The sequence below is a fragment of the Sceloporus occidentalis genome, unplaced genomic scaffold (genome assembly GCF_023333645.1).
Source record: "Sceloporus occidentalis isolate IW3139 unplaced genomic scaffold, rSceOcc1.0.p SCAF_4, whole genome shotgun sequence".
In the NCBI taxonomy this organism is placed as follows: Eukaryota; Metazoa; Chordata; class Lepidosauria; order Squamata; family Phrynosomatidae; genus Sceloporus; species Sceloporus occidentalis.
In genome coordinates, this window is record NW_028316984.1 from 202,643,925 (window position 1) to 202,670,149 (window position 26,225).

The 26,225-nt window shown below is 43.6% G+C and overlaps 1 protein-coding gene across 2 annotated transcripts in view; it reads left to right on the plus strand.

The window, feature by feature from the left end:
* MDGA2 (MAM domain containing glycosylphosphatidylinositol anchor 2) overlaps nt 1–26,225 on the plus strand; it is a 515,550-nt gene that overhangs the window by 207,036 nt on the left and 282,289 nt on the right. For both annotated transcript variants that reach the window (XM_089522969.1, XM_089522970.1), the window contains exon 3: nt 10,088–10,262. In XM_089522969.1, coding sequence (XP_089379095.1) covers nt 10,088–10,262 — 175 coding nt within the window. The remainder of the gene's footprint in view (nt 1–10,087; nt 10,263–26,225) is intronic.

Below are 26,225 nucleotides of genomic sequence, written 5' to 3' on the forward strand. Positions count from 1 at the left end.
TTACAAAAATAAATGTTTATGTGCAGAAAAAAATTACTATGCAGGAAACTATGGCTGGAATTCATTAGTGCAGTTGCAGATGCTTAAGGCCAAGTCACAGATCTGTAACTGATTTGAATTCATAAATTCTACACTGAAACAAGTGTGGAAATTGTGAATGCATTCCTCAAACTACTTTGCCAGACAGCTGCTGGATTGGGTGCAGGCAGTTTGCATCCTTCCGAGGAGGGAGCTAAAATGAGTACCCAGACTGTTGGGGGCAAATTAGCTTACTTGCTAATTAGCTTACTTGCTGTTCACCGCTATGATCTTTGGAATAGCGGTATATAAATAAAACAAATTATTATTATTATTATTATTATTATTATTATTATTCGTGTTTTGTGGCCTTTGAACAGAGACAAAGGCAAAATTCTCCATTTAGACCACTAAAACCAAATGTACACGTATAAGATGGGGTGGGGGGATACTTGGCTTAGCAGCAGTACCTGTGAAAACAACTTTGGATTATTGTTGACCATAAATTGAAGATGATCCACTAGTGTGATGCTTCAGCAAAGAAGGCAAATAATATTTTAGCCTCTATTTGCAGAACTGTAATTTCCAAAAGTAGTGAATAGCCCCACCATATTCTGCCCTAGTTAGGCCTCATCCAGAGTCCTGTGTTCAATTTTGGGCGATTTTATGAAGGACATTGTGGTATAGTGGTATGAGCATTGGACTATGACTCTGGAGAGCAAGGTTCAATTCCCTGCTTTGCCATGGAAACCCACTGGATGAACTTGAGTGAGTTCCATAGTTTATCACATGTACCCAGAACCTGTGGATAAATGAGAATTAAATCCGGGAATATCCCACATTTAACCTTTGAATAAAGTGGGGAAAATGTGCTGCTTTTTACATTCAGGATTTTCCCACACTTTAATTAATGGGTTAAATGCTGGATAAATGCTCTCGTCCCTCAAAAACCCATGATAGGTTTGCCTTAGGGTCTCCACAAGTCAGAAACAATGCAAAGGTACAGAACAACAACAACAAATAAAAAAGTTAGAGCAGGTTCAGAGCAGGGCAACAAATGCATTACGAGTATGGAGAACAAAATCTATCCTTGTCCTCACTTTTAAACACTTCTGTCATGTCTCTCTACTCTCAATCTTTTTCCCAAAGCTAAGCAGCCCATAAAACTGGGAGAGAGGAGTCAAATTATGGACACTATGAAAACTGTGTACACTTGTGATCTTGGAAGAAAAGTAGAATTCTTGAAACTACCACTAAAACGTGAATGGCTGAGATCCTACATTGGGGTTGTTTCCCATGCAGGTTAAACATCGGCTGAAATCCTGTTGGTTAGTCCCAACAAGATTAGATGCAATGATTCTACTCTGATGGGGACTAACATTGTGCCAACAGAGTTGTAAGCCAATGCACATGCACAGCATGCACAATGCATATACAATGTGCATCCATGTACAACACATGGTGCATGCCCATGTGCAACAGCCCCACATGTGGAACCTTGCTTCTGCAGCCTTCTGGACTTTTTCATCACACAGCAATGTCCAACCATGTCCATAGGGGAACTTACACAGGTGTAAGTCACTGACACGATTCCAGCCTTTGTACTGAATTCTTCACCCCTACTGAGCCTGATTCTTCACTGTGAAACAAGAATGGGCAGAGCAAATTGCATGAATCAGAGGGGAACATCTGTGGAGGCTAAAGGAGACCACACTGAGTTATCCATCACTGTGAGAGATACGGCCTGGAGTGGGATGTAGGGAATTCTTTGGCACATGTCTGAATCCCAACATCTGACCTGAGGCCAGGCACTGAGCACTGAGTCTTCCTTCCTTGTCTGGATCATTAGGCAGTGAAGCATCTTTCAGGGATGGCCTGTCTCCTACTTTCCCAAGAGTCTTGGCAAGAAGTTGGCACATACCATATTGCTGAGCATATGATCCAGAACAGGGGATCTAATTTAATTACCCTGGCAGGTTGTGAACACTTTAGGCCATGAGAGAGAATGTGGAATTACAAATGACAGGCGGTAACCGTAGATTTTGAAAATACCAGTCTGTAATGAGAGAGAGTAGAACATTTTGGCCAATGGTTTCAGTGCACTCCTTGGCCGTTGACTGCATTACTGCTGGTCTTGATGGGTGGGAGAGTGTAGGAGAAGACCTGTCTTGGAAGGACTGATGCTTAAAACAGGATAGTTGGGAAGTTTTTCCTCATGTTGAGGTGGAATCTCTTTTCCTATACAGTGTGCCCGTGTCATACGCGGACGCACCATATGCAGCTTTCAGCATACACTGAAGGTTGCTAGGGAACCTGCAGGAGCGTGCGGGGTGCAAGGGGCGGCACATCCTATTAAGAATAATGGGGTGTGCACCTGTGGTGCGTGTGCGCCACCGCCACACCATGCCATCACGCCATGCACGAGCCCCATTATTTTCAGTGGGGCTCAAGCATATGCGGGTTTTTTTACGCGGTGGGCATCCAGAACGCAGTTAAAGCGGTGTCGAATTATATTATTTCTGCTGCGTGATTCAGACCAAGGTCTAGTCTTCTTCTGATTTCTTGACTGCAGAAATCCTCTTCAGATCATGGTCTTCATCCTAGTGGCTTGGTATCCCATGGTCCAGCCCAAGGAATGCCTGTGTCTATTTTTACTTACTTACTTTCTATCCCACCTACCTTCACCATCTCTGCTTCCACTTTCTGTAGAATTTCTCTTTGGGGGTTTGGTCCCTTCCCTTGTCATTGTTATGGACTGCAAGACTTGCTTTCAAGAAGCTGTTTAACATTCACAATTTTTGTTTTAATCTTTAAACAACCAGAGTTGTTTCAACTGTAATGGCGGTTGAAGAGGCAGAACGTTTCCCAGCCATTAGCATATAAAATAAGGTAGGATTATGGAGCCCCATGCCATCTTGCATATTCATCACCCCAGTGTGCGCTTCTCAAAGGAAGAGAGCCCTGCCTACTCTGCCAGGCTCTGTGGGTGGTGGGTGCCTTCCTGCTGAGCCATCTAGGGCAACAATAATAATAATAATAATAAAAGCAAAAATTAAATGAAAATAAAGTTAACCACCCCCACCCCTCCTGCAACTACTTAGGAATGGGTCTCCAATGAATCCTGCAATTTGTTGCAGTGAAAAGGAACACCAGGTTGTCTTCTTTTTCCCTGTTTTTCCCCCTTCTCTGCTCATTGATAAGCTTTACAAGAATTAGTAAGTGATCCCTTGCCTTTCAAGCAAAATATGCTAAAACAGGAGAATTGAGCTTTTTGCAATGGAATGCAATCTCGGGAACCTGCTGTTTCAGATTAAGGAACCGACACCTAGGGACATAAATCTCTGTACATTTCATTCTTATGGGCAAGGACAAATAATTTTACCATTTTCCCCTCACTGCAAGAACACACACAGTTTGAAATGGATTCAGATTGTAAGAGAACCCATATAAAGATCTGAAGGAACATCTTGACTGTAAGAGCTGTTTCTTCATGGAATATACACAGAAGGTAGTGGGGTCTCCTTCTTTGGAGGTTTTAAAGCAGAGGATGGATGGCCATCTGTTGGGAGGGCTTCGAAGGTGTCTTCCTGCTTGGCAGAAGGGGGCTGGGGTGGATGGCCATGGGGTCTTTTCCAACTCTGGGAATCTATGATTCTGTGAGATAAAGAGGTAAGAAGTGGATGACTGAAAGATCTGGAAGCCATGTCCTTTGAGAAGTGGCTTAGAGAGCCGAGTATGTTTATCCTGGAGAAGAAAAGGTTAACAGGTGATATGACAGCCCTGTTTAAATATTGAAATATTTGAAGGGATGCCATATTGAGGCTGGAGCAAGCTTGTCTTTTGTTGCTCCAGTGACAAGGACCAGGAGCAATGGATTCAAACTACAAGAAAACAGATTCTGCCTCAACATTGGGAACACCTCCCTAATGGTAAGAGCTGTTCGACAGTGAAACATGCTGCCTTGGAAGGTGGTGGAGTCTACTTCTTTGCAGGTTTTCAAGCAGAGGCCATCTGTCAGGAGGGCTTTGTATTCCTGTGTGTCTGGAGCATGTCCAGAGGAGGACAACCAAGATAGTGAAGGATCTAGAAACCATGCCTTATGAGGAAAGACCTGGGGAGTTGGGTATATTTAGCCTGGACAAGAGAAAGGGAAGAGGTGACATGAGAGCCATGCTTAAATATTGGAAGGGAGGCCATATGGAGGATGAAGCAAGCTTCATTTCTGCTGCTTCAAAGACTAGGACCTGGATTCGAGCTATAGGAAAAGAGATTCAACCTTAGGAAGAACGTGCTGATGGGAAGAGCTGTTTGACAGTGGAAGCATAAGAGGGGGGCTGAGTCTCCTTCTTTAGAGATTTTAAAACAGAGGTTAGATGTTTGATCCATCCCATGGAGGGCTTGGGTTGTGTCTTCCTGAATGGCAGAAGAGGGGTTGGACTGAACAGCCCTGGTGGTCACTCCCAACCCTAAGCTTTGTCTGTACTGGCTAGGATATTTTGGAGGTAACCTGGAGTATCCTGACTCTACAGCTGCTTCAAGCTCCTTCTGTAACATCAGCCTCCATTTCTGCACTGCTGAACATCCATTTCCTCCTGGTGCATCCACCAGTGCTGCAGGTCGCTCATTTCTGACCTCAGAATGAAATACCCAGCGATGATCACAATCATGGGCATCTCATTCTGACCTCAGAACTTGTGGTCCACATTGGTGGCAGATGCACTGCGCAACCCGGTGGGACACCCAAGCAGATAGCTGCCACAGTGCAGAAAGAGAGGGCTCCAGTTCTTCCTGGAAGGTCTGGAGCAACTGGTCAGTTTTTAAAACCCATTTTGAGATTGTTCAACTCCAGTTCTGCCATGGAACATGCTGTACATTGTCTGGGCTGCGCGCACCAGAACTGGGTTTTCGGGTGTGCATTGTCCAAACAGGATGATGCCAGAATGGCTGGGAATGTGGCCATGAAGACAAGGCCCAAGATTTTATGAGGCAACACTTATGTATATCCCTTTGATTCAATAGACCTTCACTATTTAGAAGTACTAATAAGATTAAGACCACAGTCTTTGAACTTGGACCCAGTCTGTAAGAATTCAATAGGTAATTACCTCTGCTTTGGTCAGGTCTCACCTGGAATAATCCTGTGTCCAGTTCTGGAAACCACAATTCAAAAAGGATATTGAGAAGCTGGAGTATGTCCAAAGGAGGATGACTAAAATGATAAAGGGTCTGGAAACTCAAGTCCTATGAGGAGAGAGTTAAGGATTTGGATACGTTTAGCCTGGAGAAGAGAAGGTTACGAGATGACATGATAGCCCTGTTTAAGTATTTGAAAGGGAGTCATATTGAGGATGGACCAAGCTTTTTTTCTTCTGCTTCAAAGACTAGGACCCGAAGCAACAGATATAAACTACAGGAGAAGAGATTCCACCTCAATATTTGGAAGAACTTCCTGACAGTAAGAGCCATTTGACAGTGGAAGATGCTGCTTCCTCAGAGGATGATGAAGTCTCCTTCATTGGAAGTTTTCAAACAGAGACTGGAAGGCCATCTGTCCCAGGGAGGGCTTGGGATGTATTGTATTGGATGGTCCCTAGGGAATAATAATAATAATAATAATAATAATAATAATAATAATAATAGATTTATTTCTAGCCCACCCAATCACGAAGAATCCGGGCGGGTTACAACAATAAAATACAACAAATTACAATAGAGTTAAAAAAACAAACCCTAGACCTACCACCACCACCCCATTCCCAGTACTAAAACAGAATTAAACAGTAATAATATTAAAACATTAAAAACATTAAAAACATTGAACAACCAAAAAACTGGCAGAAACATTGGCGGGGGGAAATAGACAGATGAGAGGACAAATATCTCTATATCTGGGGAGGATAACTAAGTTGGAAAGGCCTGTCGGAAGAGATCCGTCTTGAGTGCTTTCTTAAAAGCTACCAGAGTGGAAGTCTCTTCCAACTCTGTGGTTTTATAAGACTGATAGCTAATTCCATTAATGCAACAAGGGAATTCTATGTCCCTAGTACCCTCTGTTGCAAGATCTTGATACACTCTGCATCTCTTTCCAGGCGGGGAAGGGAATTGGGGGTTACATGGTTGGTGCCACATCTGCCAAAACATGAGAACCACTATGACACCTGAACAGGTTCAAGGTACTCCCTTGTATGGGAGGCTAGAATGGCCCTCACCCTGCTTTCCTTTCTTCAGTGGGCAAAGAGCTTTTTTTCTTTACGTAGGCCTTCAAGGTGTAAGCCTGGGAACCTCCTACTGGGATAAATGCTTTATTTAGTCCTTTAAACTTTTGGCAATGATCACTGTTTTCATCCCAAATGTTTGTGTGATGACAGTCGGGTTGGGAGGACTATTGGAACAGAAATTGTGCAATACATGAAATAGTGGCAGGATGAGAATTTTTGCAAACTGAGACATTCTCAATGGAAAACATTTATGGGTATTTCTGCTCAGCCACCATTTTGAAGTGGTTTGACTGTTGGACTAGGACTCTGGGAGACCAGGGTTCAAATCCTCCCTCAGCCGTGGAGAGCCACTGGGTGATCTTGGCCAAGTCAGCCTCAGAGAAAAGTAAGGATAAGCCCCCTTTTAAAGAATTTGGCCAAGAAAACCGTAGGAAACGATTGCCATAGACAGAGTTCTGAGAAAATATTGTTTATTGCACATGCACAAAACAAATCCATAGAATCACAGAATGATATATAGCCATCCCTTCCAATTTGTGGGGGATCTGTTCCAGACCCCCTTGTGAATTGGAAAAACTGCAGATATTGGAGCCCCATTGTTTTTAATGGCTGCACACTCCTGCATGAGGCCCATGGGCATGCCATGGGCACACACGGCATTTTGTCCCTCCTGGCTCCCTGTCCGTGGAAATTCAAAACCGCAAACGGGAAGTCAGCGAATCTGGAGGGATGACTGTAGTTGGGAGGGACAACAATGGGCATCTATTCTGTTTGAAGACACCCAGAGAAGGAGAGCCCACCTCCCCAAGTGGTCTATTCCAGAGCCAAACAATTTTAGCAGGTGAAAAGTTCTTCCTCAAGTGTAGCTGGTGCTGCAGTTTCTTTTCTTGCAATTTGAATCCACTGATTTGTGTGCTAGTTTCTGGAACTGCAGAAAACAAGCTTCTGCATAACATCACTTCAAATATTTAAAGACAACTATATCATCACCTCTAGTCCAAGCTAAACATGCCTCCACTCTCAGCCATTTCTTATAAGGTAGCTTCCAGACCTTTGATCAACTTGGGGCTCATCTGCACTGCAGAAATAATGCAGTCTGCCATGCTTTAACTGCCATGCCTCAGTCCTATGGAATTCTGGGATTTGTTGTTTGTTAAATTCCATGAACTGAACCATGACAGGTAAACAGATGAGCCCCAAGTGCTGATGAGTCCCAAGATAATCAAAGGTCACGCTCTCCTTGACATCTTCCTACTTTTCATTACCTTATTAAACTCGGATGCCTGAAATCTGACATCGGCTATGGTCTGTGTGAAATGTGCACTGGCTTAGCATTCATTTTATATTTATGTATTTGTTACACTTACATCCTGCCTTTCTCCCAAAATGGGAGAGACCAAACCCATCACACTAGTTGATCCAGTGAGAACCAGCAGGGATGGAGGGTGAAGAATCACATCTCCATGCACCTACCTATCCGATAAGAGAATGCATTTTGAGTTCGCCACAGCATAAAGAGTGGAGGTGCCCCATTCATTTCTTCCAGCTGAAAATCTGATTTAAAAAGAAATGAAATGCCTTATGAACAGCTTCATCGTTCTTTGCCTCCTTCCTAATCTCCAGACCCTAGCGATTATTCTGTGCTCTGTTTTCCAGCTAAACATTCAAAAGAAGATGCATTTTTCTAATATGAAATTGTGTGTCTGTGTGTGTGTGTCTGTGTGTGTGTGTGTGTATTTGCGTGTGTGTAAATGGAGGGAGGGAAGACAATCAATTTGACATCCTATCAAGCGTTTATCCTGCAGCACAGTCCTTCTTGTACAGATGATTTGAAGCTGCTAGTGGCAAATAGTTTAAAAATAGGAAAATGCTGACAGTCTGTGATGGGAGGGAAATATCTGTGCTAAGGTTGGCCATCTCACATGTACATCGAATTCTCTTGACAGAATGCATCTGCTGTGGGTTTGGAGGCTGTGAGAGCCCAACATCTGAGCTTATACTAAGGAGGAGGGAAGATACCCCCCCCCCACTTCACCCAACATGCTTTATGAGATCTCCCAGGGATGCAAGACACTTCTCTGGGTGGACATTTTTGAGACAGTGGGTGAGATCCATGCACCGAGGAAGTGAAGTATGGCTCAGACCCTTATCTCAATCTGCATGTCCAAACTTTATTAATCCATTACTACACTGCAAAAAAGCAATGAAACACTGTTAGGGAATTGTAAAGATGCACATCTGAGCACTGGCAAGAGTGTTCCAATTCACATGGGACACTTTAGATGGCCAGATGTGCATCACTGAATTCTCCTATGTGCATTGATGCCTGTTTCATATTGGACCATGGTGTATCAGTCACTCCACTATTGTTCAACAAATTCCCAAAGTGTTGTTATGTCACAGCAGCCTCAAGCGAATGTGGATGCTGCAAAACTACTCAGTTCAATTTCATTCACATATTAAGCGTATTTACATAGACACAATTCCCAAGCAGATTGCCTGCTGCTAACTTGATGCCCATTGAGTTGCACAATGCCACCTTATTCATGAACTGCAACACCAAATGCACACATTGATGATCTACCTACAAACTGTATGGTGCACATCTAAGTGCAAGCCAAAGAAAGTCACATCTGTGCATGGAGCACATCCAAGTCAAATGACACTTCATGCACAACTCCACTTCTGCAACCTTGAACCACACATGGCCCTTCTCTTTGTCATCAGGTTGACAGGATTGGACAGAGTGGACCGAATTGGAGAAGCAGCCGGCTGTGTCCCTGTCACCAGACATCAGCACTGAGTCCATTGGGGTCATCAGGAGATCTCAGCAGATGATGTAACCATTTCACATCTGGCTACAGGGAGATGGCCAGATGCTTCTCAGATACTGTCTGCTCCCCACAAGGAATGTAAAACTGAGGAGCTTGTAACAAAGGAGGTGAAGGTTGAGGCAAAAGAAAACTATTCCAAAGAACTTATAGAAGCCCAGCAGGCATCACTATGTTTGCTTATCCTAATGGCTGGGTGGATGAGGAGGGAGCGATCGCTGTGAGATATAAAGGGGAGGCGCCCAGGTGCAGGTGGGGCTAAGAAGACCCATACATATCAAAATGGACATAAAGGAAAAGAAAAAAGGGGAAAAAAGCCATGACTTTAGCAATTATAGCCTTAACATGATAACTTTGCCTGATTTTAACCCAGAAAAGCTGACAAACATACTCAAATATCTTATTCAAATCCTTCAAAGCCTGATTCATCTCATTGCTCCTTTGAGGGGAAATGCCAAAGAGCCACTGCCACCATTTTCCTACCTAGACATTCAATAAATAACTATTATTATTATTATTCATTTTACCCTGCTTCTCTCCCAAAATTGGGAGTCAATGCATCTTACAGTCTAAAAACACAGTACAATTAAAAACTAACAAAATTGTCAGTTAAAATGGAATTAAACTATTTTAATTAAAAATGTATATTGAAAAGTCAGAAGCGGCACCACGGAGGAGAGAGTGAAGGGGGTTGATGCTTTCTTTAGTCTATCCCAAAAAGGGATAGACTTCTTGCCTTTCATCATTCTACTCAGAGAAGGGGATGGTCCCTTTTTGGTAAGAGTTACCACTCTTACATTGAAAGAGTTGATCCATGGATAAATTGGCCCAGGTTTTTTAGGTAATTTTTGACTAAAGTTTTGAGACTTATATATGTGTATATACAGTATGTGTTGGCTCACGATACAGTGGCTGAAGCAAGGGCATTGCTCTAGTTGGTACTGACCCATATGAATTCAGTCGAAAGTCACAAAGGAAACAATCCATCGAAAGTAACTTTCTTTTTTCTTGCTTCCTCAGATCAGATGGACCAAAACTGCAGGAAGTGCCTCTGACCGGTTTCAAGACTCGAGTGTCTTCAATGAAACGCTGCGGATTACAAATATCCAGCGACATCAAGGTGGGCGCTACTATTGCAAGGCGGAGAATGGCCTGGGTTCTCCAGCAATCAAGTCGATACGAGTCGACGTCTATTGTAAGTAACCAAGTCCAGAAGCCAACGAGTGAGTTGGCTCTTGATTTCTTTGCAGAATTAGACCATGGGAATGTCATAGTTAGCAGTTTGGAGGAAAGACCTTATGGGTTGTTGGAAAGGCAGCTCCCAGCCAAGCAAGTAGTCGATCCATCAGACAGGTGGCTTTCCTCCATTAACCCCTCACAAAGTATATTTGAAACTATTCTACAAAATGGTTAAAAACATTCTTCTTGAGTGACAAATATTATTTATGGTGCAGAAGTTCCTGGTTTCTGCAGAGAAAATGCAGTTTTCTGTGCAATAGCATATTTTCATTGATGTTTTGCTGTTGTGATGCAATTTTTAGATAACTTGATGTTTCTATGATATGTTTTTAGATATGATTGCTGTGATGTCCTGCCAGGACTGATTGAATCTCCCGCTGCATTTTCTTTCACGTTGGTTCAGGCCATAGTATGTTTAGTGTAGGAAAAGTTCTTTGTATTAGTTGTGGGAGGAGTTGTAGGATTCCCCTGCATTATTTCCCTTTCCTGCATTATTGCCCTTTCCCAACATGCTCGGCTTTAGCTAGAGGTTTTTAGTTTGGAGCAGTCTTTGCTGTGAGCAGGCAGAGAGCTGTCTTTTGGTGGCAAAGAGGCCCAGACAGCCGGAAAGGGCATTTCTTACACGTTAGCCATTTTAGTTACCAAATACTTTAGCCATTTTAGTTACCAAATTAGCCGAATTAGTTACCAACAACAAGTGAATAAAGAATTCAGGAGCTGAAAGACCCTGCACCAGCTCCATTGAGTGAGGAGAGCAAACTAACATCAGACCCAGAAAGATGACAACCTGAAGATTGCTGAAACTGTAAAGTATCTTTAATTTAGAGCTGGGGAGGAGAAAACTTTATTTTTGTCCTTTAAATTAAACTTCCCCCTTTTTGAACTTTACATTCAGCTTCAGAGCCTTTTTGGGTAAAAGAGTTTGATCTCACCAGGGTACCGGCGTTGCACACCCAAACCTGCCACCACCTTTAGTTGGGTGTGTCTTCACAATTGCCATTGTATGGAGATTTCCTGCTTGTAATCCCGCTTTGATCCATTGGGAGAAGTGGGAAAACACAAATAATAATAATAATAATAATAATAATAATAATAATAATTATTAGTGAACTTTGTACAGAATAAGTCCCAAATTGTGAATAATCTTTTTAAAAAATGTACAAGACTTTCTTGCAGTGGAAAGAAAACTGCTAAAGTTACTCATTGCTTCCTTTGAAAAGAAAATTAGCAAAGAAAAGCATCACCTGTGTAAAGTTGGAAGGAAAGTTTCCCTTTGTTAACTTTAAGTTATTAAGGTACAGGTTACCTGTTAATTATTGGATGCAATACAGAATCAGCTACTTAGTTAAGTATATGCAAGGCACCTTTGTAACACCTTTGAGTGAAGGACATTGCAGCATAAGCTTTAACAGACTTGAGTCTACTTCCTCAGATGCGGAGAAGTAAACCAAGGATGTATCCACACTGCAGAAATAATGTAGTTTGACACCACTTTAACTGCGATGGCTCAATGCTATGGAATCCTGGGATTTATAGTACAGCGCTGTGTAAATTTACAGCGCTTCATAAATAAAGGTTAATAATAATAAATAAAATTATAGTTCTGTGAGATATTTAGCCTTCTCTGTCAGAAAGCTCTGGTGCCACAACAAACTACAACTCCCAGTATTCTGTCAGATAGAGTCATGGCATTTAAAGTGGTGTAAAACTGATTTATTTCTTCAGTGTAGATACAAACCAAAGCTACAAAAGCTCCTGCTACCAACTTCTTTCTCTCCATTAGTCTCAATGGTGCTATAAGATCCCTATGTTCATGAATATTCCCAACTAATCTGGTGATGTCTCTTAGGGATTGTTTGCATTGGCAAAATAGAGTGGTTTCACCTTGTTTCGAGCCTCAGCTGTTTAGATGATTCACGAGGCTGAAATGGGGAGTAGCTGGGATGAAGCCATGCTCTGGAGTTAAAAAATGGGAGCAAAAAATAAAATAAAAAAATAGCCCCTTTACTCCAGTCTAATGCAGAAAGTGTGCATTATGACACCAGCATATAAACAGCATGACATGAATGTGGGAATGTGGGAAGGCCCAGGTGGCTTATTGAAGGAGTCTGGAGCATGCACCTTGGGACCAATGAGACACAGCCACCGGTGCCATTGCTCGCCATACTTTGTTTTCATTTGTTGAGCATATAGGTGGATGAATGGCCAGCTGCAGCATTGATCCATTGCACCATTGATTCATCACACATCTCATGAGGTGAAATTAGGACAAACACGGCAGGTCGCCAATAATGCAATGGATGTAATTAAATACATACATGAACCAGACAGTCTGACAGGGGGGCAAGAGGTAAAGGTGGGGAAAGGGGGCATGTATGGGGGGCATGTTTTTGCTTTGCCAGTGTGTCACTGGGCACACCAATGCATTGTCCGAGTAGTGTATCACTTGTGTGACTGGCTGGTCACACATGTTATCCAATGGGATTGCAGCTGGGCAAAAAGAGAGAGGTAATTGGCAGTAGCAGGTGCTGTGTTCATGCAATGGTGCAAATGCATGGGGGAGGGGGGGGAGAAAAAATATAATTGAGTGGCACGGCTTGGTGCCACATTGTGCGGACTGTCTATGGGTGTTTAGCCGATCTTGGGAGCAGGCAGTGGAGAAGGTGGCGGTTATACCTACATTTAGAAAAACCAGGATCGACCAACATGCTCCAGGAGCCACCAGAATGAATCTCCTTCTTCCCATGCAGTTGATACCTGGAAAATTAAATGATGTGGGTTTTATGCACATGGCAATAGTGACTAAGTAGCAATTGTGAATACAAAACATTTACATAGATTTACTCAAGTGCAAAAGAGGGGTCCCTGTTGAGATGCAAATAGACTTTAAATTTCCTGGATTTTGAAAATCTCCCTATTGCCGCATGGCCAGAAGGAGGAAGCGCCTGCCTGCAAAAGACATTCTCCCCATCATAACATCTTTACTAAGGACTGAAACAACATGCAGGCATCTGACTAACACCTCCAACTGGGTTTTTTTTCCTTCTTTTGTTTGGTTTGTAACATCTTGCCTGATGAAGAAGAAACCCATGGAGCTTTGAAAGCTTGCAACAAGTATATTGTGCATTTTGACTGGCCAATAAATGTATCACTGATGGATTTTTGTTTGTATTTGTTAAATGGCCAACACAGCTACCCCTGAATGTTTTCAATGGTAGCTGTTTCATATTCACTATGGCTACTTATTCACAGCTGTGACACTATTGTCATGATTGTACCTAAAGGGGTCATTCAGACATTGTTGTTTTTTAATACAACTGTGCGAATAATCTCACTCACACATTCTGGGTTTATTGTTTACACTATGGAACCTCATCTATGAGCATCTGTGCAAGTTCTGTTGCTCACACATGCCAGCACTCCAATCAAGATGCAGTCAATGATGTGAATGTATTCGAAACATGTTCAAAGAATGCAGAGTTTTATCCTGGGTCTATTTGCATTGGTTATTCACACTGCAAGTGATGCACATCTTTTCAAAAAACTCAGGAAAAAACCCAATATCGATTATCCCAGATTAAGTGGGGTTTTTTAGTGGATTATTTTCATCATCTAAATTGGGTCTAAGTAGCTGATATAAGATCCATCCACCTGTTTGCACCACCATCGATTTCCCAGTTTTCAAGATGACTCTCATTTTGTTATTTACCTTTGGTTCACTGGGAATGAGATCATTTTCAAAAAGCCATATATATGCTGAGAAAAAGGTTCAAATGGGCCCAATACATTTGGGAGAGAGCAAAAGACTGTAAAATGGAGAACTGGCCAATGCTAAGTCTGCTTTCCTAGTCTTAGGCTCTAGAATGGAATCAGATTCTGCATAAGTTCAGCCAAAGGTATATACAATCTGTTGTTGTTGTTGTTGTTTGCAAGTCATTTCTGACTTATGACAACCCTAACGAAACCTATCATGGAGTTTTCTTGCCACGTTTCTTCAGAGGGCTTGCCACTGCCATCCTCTGAGGCTGAGAGAGTGTGACTTGTCCAAGATCATCCAGTGGGTTTGTATGGCAGTGCCAGGATTCAAGTCCTGCCCTCCAGAGCCCTAGTCCAATGCTCAAAATGCTGGCTCCCATTCAACCTATTAGATATATTCAAACCTCAACAGCAGCGATCCTTTTAACAGCATGCTGAGGCTTCCTCCTTTTCTTACTGAAAGAGCGGAGGATGGGAAAGCCTTTCCGCTTTCATTGCTGAGGAAATCTGACCTAGTGGTGGAGGAAATGTTCCACCTTTCAGCAAGCAAAATGAGCTTACAGAATAACAAAGGTAGTCTTAGACATTTTTTCCAGAAAGGAAGGATTCTAGTCATAGCTGTTCTCCTGCTCAAAAGAAGAAATTGACTAGATTTTGAACAAAAGGAGCATTAACTGATCCATTGAGAATCTATTTTCTTAATCTTCTTATGCCACTGATCCTGGCAAATTCACAAGAATCATGCCTTAAGGGCTAGGAGAGCAGAGAGTGAAAGGCAGGCCATAGGGGCTTATCTAGTTGGGTGGGCAACCTGGCTTGGACTCCTTTACAATGCATGGGAGGGCTACTCTCTAGGCTAGGAGTTCCCCAACTTTGGTCCTCCTGTTGTTTTGGACTTCATTTCCCAGAATTCCTGACTGCTGGCCAAGTTGCTTGGGGCTTCTGGGGGTTGAAATCCAAAACACCCGGAGGGCCACGTTGGGGAATCACTGCTCTAGACTGAAAGACTCAGTGCTCTATACTTACCAACAGGAGCTGAGATTTTACATAGTCATGTGCAAGGATTTAGCTACAGCTTCTCATAACGAAATGATATGATAGTCTTGATTAAATATTTCCAGTGATGTCATATTGAGGATGAAGCAAGCTTGTTTTCTGCTACTCCACAGAATAGGATCCAGAGCAATGGATGCAAGCTTCAGGAAAAGAGATTCCAGCTCAACATTAGAAGGAACTTCCTGACAGTAAGAGAGGGTTAAGAAGAGACATGATAGTCCTGTTTATTATTTGAAGGGGTGTCATATTGAGAATGGAGCAAGATTGTTTTCTGCTGCTCCAGAGAATAGGATCCAGAGCAATGGATGCATGCTACAGGAAAAGAGATTCCACCTAAATATTAGGAAGAGCTTCCTGATAGTAAGAGCTGTTTGACAGCGGAAAACGTTCCCTTAGAGTGTGGTGGAGTCTCCTTCTTTGGAGGTCTTTAAAGAGAGGCTGGGGGACCGTTTGTCAGGGATGCTTTGATACTGTGTTCCTGCATGGCAGAATGGGCTGGATTGGATGGTCTTTGAGGTCTCTTCCAACTCTATGGTTCTATGACTCCATGATAAGGAAACATGGCCAGCTATTTCTTCCATCCCTTCCACTCTCTATCAGCCATGGAATGGTTTGGTATGTTTTTGAAGACATACAGAGAAAGAGATCCCAATTCTAGGGAATTGATTGAACCACTCTTGCCGTCAAAACATGTTCATTTAAAATCAAGCCTCCTGTAACTTCAAACCATTAGACTTACTCCTGCCCTTTGAGGCAGCAGAGAACAAGCTTGCTCTCCTCCCTCTGGGGCAGCCTTTAAGATATTTAAATACTATAACCATGCCATCCCTCCATCTTGTCTTCACCAAGCAGAACATGCCCAGCTCCTTCAATCTTTACTCATATGTTTTCTTCTCTGTCATCCTTATTGCCCTTCTCTGAATCCACTCCAGCTTGTCTCTATCCTTCTTCAAATGAGACACCCAGAAAGGATGCAGGACTCCAGATGTGGGTGGCCAGGGGACCATCTCTGTCCTCTCACCTCCCCAGAATAATGCCTCTGGGAGAGTGCCATGCAATTGCTCCAGGCCTCTCAGTGCATCACCACCCAGTGCTGAAGAAAAGGAATGTAGCTTTCTTCCTTTTCATATATCCTGTCACTTCCTCAATCTCCTGATGTTTTGGTTGTCATTGGTAATATTCTGTGCTAGCTTGGATAACTGAGTGAAATATTGGGGACCTAGGCTGTTTGTCTCACAGAAACTGCAGGGCTGGAAATTTATTTGAAAATGGGATTGCATTTGCAAGATCTGAGCCGGGCTGCTAGAATCGTAGACTCATAGAGTTAGAGGAGACTCCAAAGTCAATCAAGCCCAACCCCATTCTGCCATGCAGGAAGACACCGTCAAAGCACAAGTGGCTGTCTGCCTGTATTTCAAAACCTCCAAAGAAGGAGGCTCTACCACTCTCTGAGGCAGCTGTGTATTCCACTCTCAAACAGCTCTTAGCATTAGGAAGTTCTTGATAATATTGAGGTTGAATCTTTTTTCCTGTAGTTTGAATCCATTGTTTCAGGTCCTAGAAAACAAGCTTGCTTATATTGAGGATGCTCAATATGATGTCCCTTCAAATATTTAATCATGGCTATCACATCACCCTTTAACGTTCTCTTCTCCAGACTGAACATATCCAGCCCCCTAAGCTGCTCTTCATAGGGCATGGTTTCCAGACCTTTCACCATTTTGGTTGCCCTCCTCTGGACACATTCCAGTTTGTCCACATCGTTCTTGAATTGTGATGCCGAGAACTGGACACAATATCTCAGGTGAATATCACCCAAGTCGGGTAAGCTCCCAAATCACAGAGTGTCTTGGAGGTCTCTCATTCATAGCGTCGATGTGGCCTTGATGATAAATAACTTCAACAAATTGGGATCTTTCTTGTTCTCCATAGTTTAGAGCATGAGTGGGTAAAACACATCTCCCATGGAGTTCTTTATCATTCTTCAGCTTGCTTGGACAGCTTCCCCATATTTTGGGGAAGGGAGAAAAGGCCAACCCACCCTCCAGTACTCCCAGAAGCTTCCTGGAGTAGCAAATTAGCTCAAACATCCCACTAACTCCTCTGTTCCTCCAAAACTATGAAATCACTTCCAGTTAGGATCTTTCTCTGTTGTCCCTGTCCTGGTTTAGACCTCCAGTTTTCCTTAATCCAGCTTTGATGGTGCTGAGATGTCTGAGATAATCTTGCCTAATGTGGAGTGATGCCATTTCATCTCTTCATCTCTAAGCTTCTTCAAAACTGCATTGATGTCATTAGCAATATTAAATGCACACACCAACATATAGTCGAGTACATTTTAACTTTGCATTTCAGATACTCTGAGTGACAATTCAAAGTCTTTCTTATTGTACTGAAACTTTGATTTGTTTTTTTTAAAAGCTTTGCTTCAACCTCAGTGGGACCTCATTTGAAGCTTAAATCTCATAGCTGCTCAAATCTAAGAGTGTGAAAATCAGTCAGTCTTGTTCTTAGAATCGTAGAATGTTAGAGTTGGAAGGCACCCCAAGGGTGATCTAGTCCAACCCCTGACATGCAGGAATACACAACTAACCATCCTGAGACGTTCACATTCATCCTATGTTTATGAATGAGCCCATCACCCTTTGAGATAGTCCATTCCATCCTTATCAATGACTTGGATGAAGGAATAAAAGGCATGTTTATCAAATTTGCAGAGGAAACTAAGGGGTCATCCACACTTACTTTTTTGTAGCGAGGAGATTCAGGTCTCCTCAGCGATCCTATACTGGATCAAAGTTCCCACTATTGTTTTCCACAATCAAATCTCTCTGTGGCATTTTATCCCTATTGCTGGTCACACTCAGCATGGGGTGGGGAACAGCCATAGGGATAAAATGCCACAAGAAATGGATGCAAACTACAGGAAGAGATTCCATCTCAACATTAGGAAGAACTTTGTGGTGGCAAGAGCTGTTTGATAGTGGAATAATGTACTGCCTTGGAGAGTGATGGTGTCTCCTTCTTTGCAGGCTGTCCAGGGAGGGCTTTGGCGGTGTCTTCCTGCATGGCAGGGGATTGGACTGGATGGCCCTTGAGGTCTCTTCCAACACTGTGGTTCTATGATTCTAGAGGTGGACAGAGGTGTCAAGATGGTCCAAATGTCCAATGGGATGGGCAGTTGGCAGAAGCAGGGACCTTTGAGATGATTCTGAGCTCAGGTTATCAAAAGTTGGGGAAGGGCCACAAGGAGAAGTTTTTAAAACAAGGGAATCTTTGGAGCAGTGGCTCCATGAGAGGAGGCTGGGGGAGCCAGACCATGGAGTACAGGCTCTCAGCTGATCCTATGAACATCAAGGACTACAAATTCCATCTGTTCTGTGAGTAGCATTAGGGAATCTGTTATTTTGCTTGTGTTAGGATCTTTTGATTCTCTTTTTGTTTTGGCTGGAATGACCAACTCTGTTGTAACTTGTAATCTCTAAAGGAGCCAGGGGGAAGGCATCCCTCACTTAAGAGAGATCCTTTGGTCATGTAGATTCCTTTCTTAGGGCAAAAATAATAATTCTCTTCTTTAACATTACTTCTTTCTGCCTCACTCTCTTCACGTGCCAGAAGTCCCAAACTGCTCAGGCTGAGGCAGAAGGGGGACCCCATAACCCTTGCAGGATCTCTGGGGGTCTCATCTTACTCAGCAGAAATGGGAAAGGGTCCCGTCACAGATGGGCATCTTCAGGGAGTGGTTTCGTTCTGTCTTCCTGCATAGCCAAATGGGGCCTTTGGTGTCTCTTTCAACTTTTGGATTCTATTATTCTCTCAGCCAAGATGCAGCACTGCTCCACTGTGAGATCATATGATTGTGTGATACCATTTATTGCAAAAGGTCCCCAAATGTCCAGATTTTGTACCCAATCTTAATGGTCATGGTGTTCCTTCCCCATCTGTCACGGATTCCTGCAATTTGTGGTTTGTAGCAGGAGCTAAGAACTTTATTGCAGAGGTATGGCAACAGCCCCAGAGTTTCCTTTCTGGGAGAAGACACAATTGCAAATTGTTAATGGTGTTACCCTGTACTCACTTCCATGAGCCTGACTTCTACAAATGGACTTCAATAACCTTTCTGTCCCTGATGACCCTCTAATTCTATGGCCCCCCAGAAGCAGAATCTAGAGCATCCTTGCAGCAAATGTCCCTGTGGAGGCCTATAACTCTTTCCTGGCTTCAGCAATTAAGATCCAATTCAGGGACTGAAAATATAGTTCAGCTGCCTCATTAATTTCCATGCTACCTTTCAGAGCGGAGTCTGCCTGGCCCTCTCTGCAGACAGCTCAGTGTTGTTATTGCAGTGACACTTCTAATTTCCATCCCAAGTATCTACCCACAATAATCGGGCAATTGAGAGACTCCTAAGTGACAGATTATTGGAGTTTCCTGGATCTCGCCTTAACTCGGACCTCTCCCCATCTGTGTTGTACATAATATGGCAAGAGAGGGGGGTTAAATTAGTTTTGGGAAACATGAAACACATCACATGGTACTTGCTTGCATTTTCTTCATAATACTTTGCCAAAGGCATCCTGTAATATGTAAAAATGTTCTTCCCCCTTTAAAACTTTAGCAGGTCCAAAATGCTACAGCCAGTGTGCTGACAAGGGATGGGTTTGGTTGTTGTTGTTGTTGTTGTTGTTATTGTTGTGTGTCTTTAAGCTGTTTCTGAATGGTGGGGACCCTAAGGTCATGGGGTTTTCTTGACAAGATTTCATAGAATCATAGGCCTCATTACCACTACCTTTTAAACCAGATCACAATTTGGTTTGAACCACTTCCCACTTAAATCGATTCGCTGAAGCAGTTCGGTGAGAGGGGCAGTGCACCAGACCCATTTAACCCGCCTCTTTTTGACACTGTTTTTTTTCTGCATCTTTTTCACCAAATTGATTCAATGCAAGTGTGAACCACAAGTGGATCGGAATTGATTCGAATTTGCCCTTTGGCTGACTGGAACCGAATCATTTTGAATCGATTCATTCATAAATGCGAACCACAAGTGGGTTATTTTAATGACAGAAAATGCAATTGGGGCAAATGTAGTGGGAACTATGCTCCGATGTCGAATTGATCCATTGATTTGGAATGCACACCAATTTATCTGTAAGTGGGAATGAGGCCATATAATCACAGAGTTGGAAGAGACCCCAAGAGCCATCCAGTCCAACCCCCTGCCATGCAGGAAGTCACAATCACAGCAGCCATGACAGATGGGCATCCAGCTTCTGTATAAAAACCTCCAAAGATGGAGACTCCACCAACTTCTGAGGCTGCATCTTCCACCTAAGTTCTTCTTAATGCTGAGATGGAATCTCTTTTCCTGTAGCTTGAATCCATTACTCCGTATCCTAGTCTCTGGAGCAGCAGAAAACAAGCTTGTTCCATTCTCAACATGACATCCCTTCAAACAGTTAAACATGGCTGTCCCCTCAACCTTCTCTTCTCCAACCTAAACCTACCCAGCTCCCTCAGCCACTCCTCAGAGGACTTGGTGGTTTCCAGACCTTTCACTATTTTGGCTGCCCTCCTCTGGACATGCTCCAGATTCTCAACATCCCTTTTGAATTGTGGTGCCCTGATTTGTTCAAAGGGGGGGGGGTGCCTTTCCCTCTCACTGAAGCTGAGAGGGTGTGACTAAGTTGCCCAAGGTCATCCAGTGGATTTCCATGACTGAGCAGGGATTCAAAACCTGGTCTCCAGAGTCATAGTCCAACATGCATGCATGCACGCATGCACACACACTCCAGTTACAGTCAGCACTCCTCTTACATGGGGAAAACTACATATGCTTGTGTCCCATTGAAAACAATGGGGTGTGTGCATGCTGTGCAGCATGGGCACACGCACCATTCATTTAATTCTCCCACAGCTTCAGCGTAAACTGAAAGCCACATAAGAGAAGCCCATGTTTTGTGCGGGCTGACTGTATTTATCTATTGATTTATTCCCAGAAGATCAAGAGCCCTTCTTTGCAAAGCCAGGTGGCTCTTTACAACACATCTTACATCCCACTGTGCCTCATGGCACCACCATTGTTGGCATGTGCCACTCATTTTGAAATCATAACAAGGTGCCCAGGCATGTGATTGATGTTGGGCACCTCATTTTGACCAGTGGAGGCAATCCAGGTGGCACAGCAGGACACACACGGAAACAGTGTGCCCAGGTAGCGGGGGGATGTCAGGGCAGCTCCAGGGCCAAAATACTCCAGACTGCTCCAGGAATATTCTTTCCCAAGCGGACCCAGCCCTGGTCATCCATCCATCCCTTGATTCAATTTGTGCCCAGTTTCCCACAAGAGACACACGCATGGAGAGAGAGCCATTCAGAGCAACCAACAGAGGAGAAGGAGGCAGTACATCCATCATCAGCATAACAAAAGAAGCAAAACCAATATGAGCAGATAAATATAATCAGAAAAATGATACACAACAATGCAGACATTATTTTTTTAAAAAAAAATACATTATAACACCCAAAGTGTTTATCCACAATATGCAGCTCAAAGAGCAAGCATTCTCTCTCCATGAAAGCACCCCCTGCTGCCCTGGCAGCTATGAAACCACAACCCACAACAGTTGCATTACACAGATGATGTGCAAATGCCTTGGAAAGGGAATACTTTTGTTTTGTTTTGCAGTTCCTATGTGTCTTCAAGGCAATTCTGACTTATGGCGACATATGCCTTCAAACCATTTTGGACTTAATGGTGAACCTATCATGGGGTTTTCCTGGCAAACTTTCTTCAGAGAGGGTTTGCCATTGCCATCTGAAACTGAGAGTGTGTGACTTGCCCAAAGTCTCCCAGTGACATTCCATTGCTGAGCTGGGAAATGAAACCTGGCCTTGAGTCCTAGTCCAAGACTCAAAGCACTATACCACACTGGTTGTCAATGCTGACCCTATGCTACGGTTTTTGGGGGGCAGGATTTACTCAAAGGAGTAAATCCCTAACAAAAACAATCCAGATCGACACTGCTTTAATATGCACAGCTCAGTGTTGTGGAATTCTGGGAACTATAGCTTTGTGAGACATTCAGTGGCCTCTGAACTTTAAGCCTGGGGCCCCAACAAACTACAGATCCCAGGATTCCATAGCAGTGCAGATCGAGCCAGAGAGGAGGAAATCTTGGTCTTCCTCTTAGAATGCTGGTATAATAGAGTTGGAAGGATCCCAAGGGCCATCCAATCCAACCCCATCTTGCCATTGAGGAAGACACAATTGCAACACTCTTGACTTATGGCCATCCAGCTTCTATTTAAAGACCTCCAAGAAAGCACCTCACCTTCCAGGGCAGTCCATTGCATTGTTGAACAGCTCTTATAGTAAACAAAAAAGTCCTTGCTGTTTAGGTGGGATCTCTTCTCTTGCAATTTGATTCCATTTCCATGGTGAATATTCCCTGGAGAGGACAAGAGATAACCTGCATTTATTTTGCTTTGTTTTTTATGGGCCTGCGTCCCACCCCATAGAACCCACAACAACCCAGGCCCAGGGGACATTAAATCTGAATGGCTTGTCTTTGGTATCCCAGCCGTGCTCATTTAATTAAAGTGCTGTTAATTTCTAACGGAGCTACATCCATTATTAGTCACGCATGTTAGCAGTACATCCCCCCCCCTCTCTTTGTGGATAAACGTTCCTGAGAACTTTTTTCCCTTCCTTCTTTCCAAAGGCTGGTGGCACTGCAATTAGCTCAATAAAACATATTAATTAGTTCCTTTTCCAAACGGAGACAAAATGCAAATGAGTGCTTCGGCCCATTAATTTTTATCTTTTTGGAAAATCTCAGCTGCTGGCTCGCCATTGTGAACAAGCAGGGAGCGGCTGCGCTTGTGGGTCCTCCAGCGAAGTTGACATCTCTTTTCAGATGGGGACACTGTGGTGACCATGGATGGTCATGAGAAGGGATGGTGGACCAAGGTCAGGATGGTATTAGATAATGACAATAATATGATTTATTTATATTCCGCCTTTTCCTTACAGAATCAAGGCGGATTACAAAGCAAAGGGATCAAAAATACAAAATGCACACCCCCCCTACAAAATACATCACAGCAGTTATAATAGCAATACCATAATTATACAAAAAGGAAAAATACATAATAAAAATACAAACTACAAACTCCAAAATACAAATATAACATATTAGTGGAGGCATAACAAAGCTTAATAATCTAAACAACAACCTCCAGCACTCTCCTAGCAGCAGAACATCTTCTGATAGAACATCTTCAGGGGGTCTGGGAGAGATGCCAAAGGTCCAGGAGGAGGATGTAACATAGGAAAGAGACCTAGGTTGCATCTACACTGCAGAAACAATGCAGTTTGACACCACTTTAACTGCCATGGCTCAATGCTAGGAAATTCTGGGATTTGTATTTTGGTAGAGACAGCGTTGTTTAGTGGTTGGAGCGCTGGACTATGATGCTGAAGAACAAGATTCAAATCCCAGCTTGGCCATGTAAACCCACTGGCAGTGAGTGGATGATGCAGACAAAAACACTGGGGGCAAAATTGGGCCCAATTCTGTCAGACTGGACATGGACCCCATGGATCTGGCCTGGGGCCAAGGGACTTTTATGTGGGTCAAATTGACCCAACATTTGCTGTGGAGTTACTTGGAAACTCTGTGGCAAACCCTGGCTGACCAAATAGCTCCATGTGCCCCTTATCTCGATCGTTGGTGCTGCATGTGAGTAGACACCCCAATGCAGTGTCTAATGCAGAAATGGGGCATCTGACCGTGTGATTACAGTCAGATCATAGAACCTTAGAGTTGGAAGAGACCCCAAAGGCTATCCAACTGCCCTTCTGCCCTGCAGGAGCACAAAATCAAAGTATCCGCCACAGATGGCCATCGAGCCCCTGTTTAAAAGAAGGAGAAGGTGCCCTGTTTCCACATCAGATGAATCAACAGGGGTTCTGTGGGGGAAGCCCTGATTATGGAAGTAAGGGGCTGCAGTAGTACCAGATCTCTGGTGCGGGGAAAGGTAGGCATATAGACACTTGCCTGTCCCTTGCCAGCCTTGGGACTGATCCGGATTGAGCCCTGGGCCAGGAAAGCATGGGCACAGCTGTGGTGTTTTTTCTGATTGAGGTGTGGAAAGGAAAGGAGGATCTGGGTTGTTCAAGTAGACCAGCAGCACCAAAGGGAAGGGGGGAAGGCGAAAATATGCAACTTGAATCAGGAGAGATGAGAGGTCAAATAGGAAAACTACAAATAATTTAAATGCAGAATCAGGCCCTGTACAGACTGGCCTGAACGGCTGGCCTGGGGGCAGAGTCAAGGCATTGCTTCCAGATGATGCAAGCCCTGACTCCGCCCCCAAAGCGCCATGATGCCGCATGCCACTCCACACAACATGCAGCATCATGACGCTCCTCCGGCACTGTATCCATATGACGCAGTGCCAAAGAAGCGCCATGTAGCCATGCCACTGCAAAGCAGCTCTTTTTTGTGCCCTGGAAAGATTGGATTGGAGCCATGGCGTAAGGTTGCTAAGGCCCCGATCCAGCTAGGAAAGGAGCAGCACCCCGCTGCCCCTTTGGGGCGGTCTGTCAAACCCCTCAGTCTGTTGCTCATAAGGTGCAATTGTAAGCATTTGTGTTGCTCAGAGATCTTCAACTGCAAGTATGGTTGGCCCTCCACATTTGTAGCTTTGACTTTTGTGGGTTTGATTAATGTGTTCTTTCTAGGAATCTCTAAGTCCTCCAGTGCAACTCTGCCCAAAGTTGACCATAGAGTTGTGCTGGAGAACCTAAAAATTCATAGCGAAAACACTTCTCTAGGCATTTTTGGGTCCTCCAGCATGATTCTATGATCAACATCTAGCAGATGTTGACCACAGAGTTGCACTAGAGGACCTGGAGATTCCTGGAGAGCTGTTCTCACAGGTGAAAAGAACAGTGGGTTTTTTACTTGCAGTTTTTCCACATTCATGGGGGTCCTTTACCCCTAACCCCAGCGAAAGTGGAGGATCCACTGTATACTGAAAGTCAACAAGGCATTCTAACAAAGATGGAAGAAACTAGGGAGCTGACAAATTGTGCAGCATGAGTTAGGATATGAGATATATTAACAGTTACCTGGGCCATAGGTTTCTGCAGCTCAGAGGAAACCAAGAGAAAAGAATTATGTCTCCCCCAAATAAAATTTCCTCCAGTTCCCCAATTTCTGAGAGGCACTGAAAATTGTTCATGCCAAGAACACTTCTATTTGCTGTGTTTGCACTTTGGCTGACCCTTTTCTTTGGGTACCTAAAGTGTATTTCTAAATGCTTAACTGAACCTTTGACTGCAAAGCTATAAATTTGGAGACTGAGGGAATGCTTCATGGGAGGGAGCAGAGTTCTTATTTGCGGGGGAAATGCTCTCATTCCCCTCCCATTGCTGCATCCCTGGTTGCAGAGTTTCTGGCAACTTCTCTGCTTTTTTAGTGCTCTGGCATCAACAAGGAAGGGCTGCATTTCCACCAAAACTGCCAACCATTCATAATTTTCATCTGTTTACAGCAGGGGTTATTGGGAGATATTTTTCCCCCACCAAAACACAAGCAGGTAAACAGTTTCCTCCTGTTGACTGAGTGCTGCACCTTAGAATTTTCTTTTTTTTCTTTCTTTTTAATGACCAGATCCCCGTCAGCAGGGCTCTTGGGAATCAAAAGCTTCAAAAAGATCACTGGTTCAATCCTTCCAACTGTCCTGATTTGGCAGGGCCAGTGCTTTTCATCCTCTGTAGTCCCACTTTTTCAGCTGCTTTTAAAATGTCCAAGTTTCACTCTCCTCCTCCCACTTTCCCCCTCAATTGCTTCAATTGCTGCAAACTGAGTTCAAAGTACAAAAGTTGTTTGCACACCATTAACTGAGGCCCTAAACAGACCGTCAATAAACGCTGGTCTTTGGGCAGAGTGGAGTTGTGGCAACTGCACATTGTGCTTCCTGCCTCCGCCTCCGTGCCAGTGTGACTCTGTGCACCCCACTGCATGGCAGGAAGCATCACAGCCCTCCCTTGGTGCAGCATGTACGTGTGCAGCACCAAAGGAGCACTGAAAAACTG